The sequence below is a fragment of the Lycium barbarum genome, chromosome 11 (genome assembly GCF_019175385.1).
Source record: "Lycium barbarum isolate Lr01 chromosome 11, ASM1917538v2, whole genome shotgun sequence".
In the NCBI taxonomy this organism is placed as follows: Eukaryota; Viridiplantae; Streptophyta; class Magnoliopsida; order Solanales; family Solanaceae; genus Lycium; species Lycium barbarum.
Window position 1 is genome coordinate 121,501,313 of NC_083347.1, and position 6,057 is coordinate 121,507,369.

General features: G+C 35.0%; 1 protein-coding gene across 1 annotated transcript; it reads right to left on the bottom strand.

Annotated features, from left to right (window-relative positions):
* Positions 1–4,512: 4,512 nt before the first annotated feature.
* Positions 4,513–5,364, bottom strand: LOC132620240 (LRR receptor-like serine/threonine-protein kinase RGI5). The gene has a single exon (XM_060334921.1). The coding sequence runs from the start codon at positions 5,362–5,364 to the stop codon at positions 4,513–4,515; it is 852 nt and encodes a 283-aa protein (XP_060190904.1).
* Between the last annotated feature and the right edge of the window lie 693 nt (positions 5,365–6,057).

Below are 6,057 nucleotides of genomic sequence, written 5' to 3' on the forward strand. Positions count from 1 at the left end.
AGTTTTCATGCAATTATATTATATTATTAGATCCATGCTATGATACAAGATACTCATGTTTAATACCAGTCATGTTTTATGAAATTCATGGGCTTCTTAACCAACTATATCATGTTCATGTTTTTAGGAGTTGCATAGATTACCGAGAAGGTTTAATACCCGAAACTACGAATGCCAACGTAGGATAAGGATCGTTCCGCCCAGTAGGATGATTCCTTCATATTTTCCCCATTGAGGGATTTGGATCCATTCATGTCATGTACCCCGGCAAGGTACAAGATGGCTTAGCTGATCGGGCAGAGATCAAACGCCCCGTGTTAACGTGGTGGTTACATATGGTTATATTAATGCTCTCCCAACTTAAAATGCTTTTACTCATGTTATATATGCATTCATGTTCATGTCAAATACTCATGTTCATAACCAGGTTCAGTTTCACTTTCAGTTCTTATCATTATTATTTCATGTCCGATGTTATTTCATTCAGTTGCTTTACATACTAGTACGTTCAAGGTGATGACGTCCCTTTTCTACTGCCCGGGGGCCTGCATTTCACGACGTAAGTACGGACTTCCAGGACGACAGATGCACTCTATAGGATCATCCACGTATCAGCTTTTGGTGATCCCCATCTTCTTCGGGGTTTAGTCATTATTAACTTTTATGATAATTATGCATTTAAGGTGTTATACCCCATTTAAACGGGTTAAAGTAGAGTACAATATTTTGGTGATTCCTATTTTGTTTATTTTAAGGAGTCGCCACCTAATTATTTTAATGGTGAATTAGGGCACCTAATTATTAACTAAGATAAAGCTAACTAAACCTCCATTAATGGTATGCTTAATTAGCGTGATTCTAGGTAAGGGTTCTAGATTATCCTAAAGGGAAGGGGTTAGGCATCCTTTAGAATCCATTAATTATGGTTACCGTCCAAACTTAGGTTAATATCGAAAAATATAATAAATAATATTCTATAAGTAATTTTAAGAAGGATGTCTCATGAAATGCATATACGTAATTAAAATAGTGAAACTTTGCAAAATAAAATGCGTTTCTAAACTTGCATAAGAAAATAATTATTTTCAAAAGGCCAAAAATCAATCTTATAAATCATACATTTTAATATCATTTTATAAAAATATTACCACTACACCTTGCGTGAATTTCGAATAAGGAATTATATATAAGTAATAGCTTTTAAAAGGAAATTCGGCAAGTTGGAGCCTTGGATAAAATTACGTTATGTGAATATAGCGATGTAAACAAAATCTAGATTTATTTTATAAATATGATGCAAAAAGACATAAGTTTTCTTTCTCCTTTTTATTATCTTTATTAACTATGCTTAATTTTAACAAATGCATGATTAATCAAACTTGCGATACTTAAATTCATATTTTTTTTGCATATCCACGGTATTTCAAGTTTCTAAGATGATAAAGAAACAAAAGTAATTCTTTAATTCAAAGCATGAGTTCTCATTATTGAAAATCAATGATTCTAGTAAAAATAAATATTATAGATACTATAAATAATTTTAACATAAAAAAAAAAAAATGAAGCCTATGGAATTAACTGTTAGTTTCTCCTTTAAATTAACTACCCATTATACTAAAAATAACCCACTAATCTTACTAGAGTGCATCTAAGTTAAGAAAACAAAAATAAGATAAGGTGTTAATCATACAATGCAAATCAAATACACAAAGTAAAATAGGGTAGAAGGGGGACGGAAATTAAATGGATCGGCCCATTTTAGGCCAACTGCTGCGAATCTGTTACTGCTATTGGGCTTCGGCCCAGTAATCTTTTTTATATATATATATTGCTGCGGATGGGCTGGACACGAGAGAGAGGTCATGTTGGGCTTTAGCCCAACACCGAATGCGGAAGAAGACGAGTCTCTCGGACTCGTATGCAATAGTCATGCATAAAAACGAAAGAAAAAGATTAGTACGTAACTAATAAATAAGGCTAAACATGTATAATGTAAATTCAAAACAGACCAGTGGACTATGTATATACTGTGTATATTTAAGTATACCTCATGTATACACACTCATAAGGATGTATAGAAGGTTAATATCGGAAAGCTTTTGCCCCTGCTTTCCTGATGTTGCACAAGTTCCAAGGGATTTCATGAATCCCAGGCATGGCTAACACCGGGGAGGGTTCAAGCTTAATCCATAATGACCAACGAACTTCCCTATCAATGTGCTAACCACGACTTACTTGTATATATACTTATATACATATTCGACAATGGTATATTTATAATGTAAGAGCATAAAAAATTAACAGATGCAGGCAACATAACATGCTCACAGAACTGAAATTCTCAATCCCCACCAACTGCGTATTTAATTAAGTCATTTCATTCATACACTTAGATGGTTGAACAGAGAGAGAGAGAGCAACTTTGAAAGAAATCTCATTCTACAAACTTATGTTCAATGTACACACTGTCCAGAACTACTATACCATACAGATGAGGCATCATCGGTAATAGACAAGGACAAACATAGAAGTTCATACAATGAAACCTTCTTTAGTTCATCAAATATTAAGCTTCTGTCTGAGGAATCAGGTTTTGAAATGCAACAATAATCGAACCAAACTCAATATATTCTTGGGTGATCAAAACCAATCTATAGGGGCTAAGAAACTGGACACTTATAGCATTTGGCTTACCAGATTACTTTGACCCTTAAAATCAGTTAATTCCCCCAGCTGCATATATTAATAAACCTATATTGTCAAAGCTATATACAGGTCTTATAACTGAATGGTATCGCTTAGTGATCCTAGGCTATTAGCTATTCAACCTTTGAACCTATCCCCTTCTAATTTCAAATTTCCGTTGCTTGACTACTAGAGATTTAACTCATATACAAAGTCTATAATGTTCTTGTTATCAATCCCCAGTTCATTTTATTCAGTTGATCATTAAAGAAACTACACAAATCTTCATTTGTGGACTCTCAATTCAATCTTAGGACCTCATGCTTTAACTAATAGGCTAACACATCTCTTAAGATTAGACGTAGTTAAATTATTACATATGCACTGGTGTTTAAACAAAGCTAAGTAATATCATTTGAGAGTACTCAAGCCATTATTGTTAAATTTCTATAACCAAGTGTCATTATACTAAGGGGATAAGCAGCTAAACAATGATTCAGACATCAACTAGGAAGTGTTCAAACATTGCCACATTCATACCAACAAATTATACCTTTAAATCTAATATTCAAATAGACATATATCAACACACATTAAGGCTAAACTAATCAACTAATTTATATGCTAAACATATATGAATCTATACAAGCCTAATCTAAGCAGAAACTGGCACAATCATCTATTAACATTAACAAATATCAGACCAACCTAACAGCTAACTATCGAACAAATGAAACACATCAACATATAAAACAAACAGGAAAGTACTTAAACTACTAATAAACAGATAACGAAAAGAGATTTACTGAAAATTTTCGAGTGCAGCGAAGTGGAGCTTTGGGTCTCCAATATACACTCGAACGCTAACAAATCCAAGCTCGAATTCACCCATGACTCGAAACAGTAGCAGGAACCAAAAGAGAACAAGAATGATTTTCTATTTCGAATAAATATCAAAGCAGTATTAAAACTGATGAAGACTTAATATTTTCTAGGGAAATTTGACACGGCTGGAAAAGAACTCTTTTTTTTTTCTTTTCGGGATTCCAGGCGACTAAAACTTGTCCTTCAAATGAGTTCATAAGCAACCATTTATAGGAAGCATCTAGGGTTTTCTGGGGTTTTCAATTTTAGGTGGGATCTTTAGGTCAAAATGCTCCACCCCAAATCAAACGTTCGGATTTCAAATGCCCAATCCCGAAAAGAAAGAAACGGACAAAAATTCATAAAAACTTCGTACCCGAAAACGAAAAGGGACTGATAAAGGAGATGGATTTGAACTCGGAAAGGGACAAAATCCATTAAAATCGTTCAGATCAAAACAGACAAAGGAAGAAGACGACGACTTACCCTAAGCTGAAACCTGACGGGGAAAGGACAAGTCATTAATTCCTTTCCCCAAAATGGCTGCGCATGGCCTGTAATCACGAAGGAGCTCTGCGGATTTTCCACTTTTGTTGAAGAAGAGAGAGAGCGAGAAAAGAGAAGGTGAGGTGCGGCGCTGAATTGAGAGGAACCCTAGTGGTTCATTTTTGTTGAATGCACGGGTCGGGTCAGGTAGGTTAGCGGGTTGGTGGGCTGGTAAACGTATTTTGACTAAGTTCGAGTTCCTGCATCTTGGTTAGGTTGCCAATCTCCCGTGGTAAGGATCCCTTGAGATTGTTCCCCCACAGTATAAGATTTTGCAGTGAGGAGATATTGTATATAGAGATCGGGACTGAGCCAGTAATTTGGGTTCCCTCCATGCCTAACATCACCAAATTAACAAGATTTCCGATTTTTTGTGGAATTATCCCTGCAATTCATGTGTAATAATTTTTTGTGGAATTAATTAGATACAATGCTACTAGCATTCATAAGATAAAACATACCAGTGAAATGGTTAGATCCGAGAGCCAACCCCTGCAGATTAGTTAATCTTTCAATTTCACTATGTATTGGTCCATCAAACTCATTATATGATAAAGATAATATTTGAAGTTCTGAACAATTTGGAAAGCTTGTAGGCACATGGCCATGAAGCTTGTTAAAAGACAAATAAAGCCCATTGAGTATTGGGATACCATTGCATAACCCATTGGGAAGATTTCCTGATAAGCTATGGTTTGAAAATGCAATGAATTCGATTATAGAAATATTGAAAATTGTGAATGGTATAGAACCCGTAAGTTGATTATCTTGTATGGACAACACGTTCATGTTGTGCAGATTGCCAATTCCTTCTGGAATGTTTCCTTGAAGTAAATTGTAAGATATTTCTAAAGTTTCCAACCTTGAGGCATTCAAGAGAGACAGAGGAATAGCGCCTATGAGCTTGTTACCCCTCAAGTTTAATTCTCTAAGGTTTATAAGACTTCCAATCACTTTTGGGATTTGACCATCTATGGAATTGAATTTTAGATTTAAAGTCTCAAGTGTGGAAATATTAGAAAATAAAGAAGGGATGGTACCAGTGAAACTATTATTTCCAAGATTTAGAACTTGAAGTTGGTGTAAAAACCCAAACAAGGAAGGAACCTCCCCGCTGAAGCTGTTGAAACTTAAATCAAGAAACTTAAGCCGACGTAAGCGTGCCATTTCTTGAGGCAAATTGCCATAGAAATTGTTGCTTCCCAAGTCAAGAGAAACAAGAAATGAGAGGTTACCAAAATTATGGGGAATTGTTCCTGTAAGAGCCATGTTGGAAAGATTCAAGGACTTCACCCTCTGGTGGCGAGAGCCACAAGTGACTCTAACCCAATGACAACAGAAGTAGCGGAATACCAGCTTTCATCTAAGTAGTGAAAGGGGTCCGAACTGATTTCGAATTTCAGGGAAAGAAGAGCTAATTGATCAGTGGTAATGTTGGTATGAGTCATGGCTGAACTAGCCATAACATAGTGAAGCAAAAAGAGTGTTGAGAGAAAAGAGGTTAATGCATTCTCCATAATTTCATAAAGTGGTAGGAATATGGATATGGTTAGTAATGATGTGGGTTTAAGACTTTAAATAGCAATGAGATCTCCTTTTTTATCCTCTTGATTTTTTCATTCACATATCTTTTAAGGAAACAGGAAAAGATTTCCTAATTGATAATGTCATCTCAAGACTAATAATACAACTAAATTGGAGCTCAAAGAAACAAAAAAGTGACTTTAATTTGTTCAAATGGCAGACCAAGAAAGAAATATAACTAGTTTTTGACTCGAAAAGGAGTCGTCCACTAACTTTTACAACCAAATATAAGATGCTCAATAACACAGCAAGACTGAATTGAATTATGTCATAGGTATATATTATGTTGTAAGATGAACCCATAATTTCAATATCACAATGAATTTATAAGAACGACTTTCATTTTCCTCACAGGTGACAGAAAATAAAGCTGTGCGC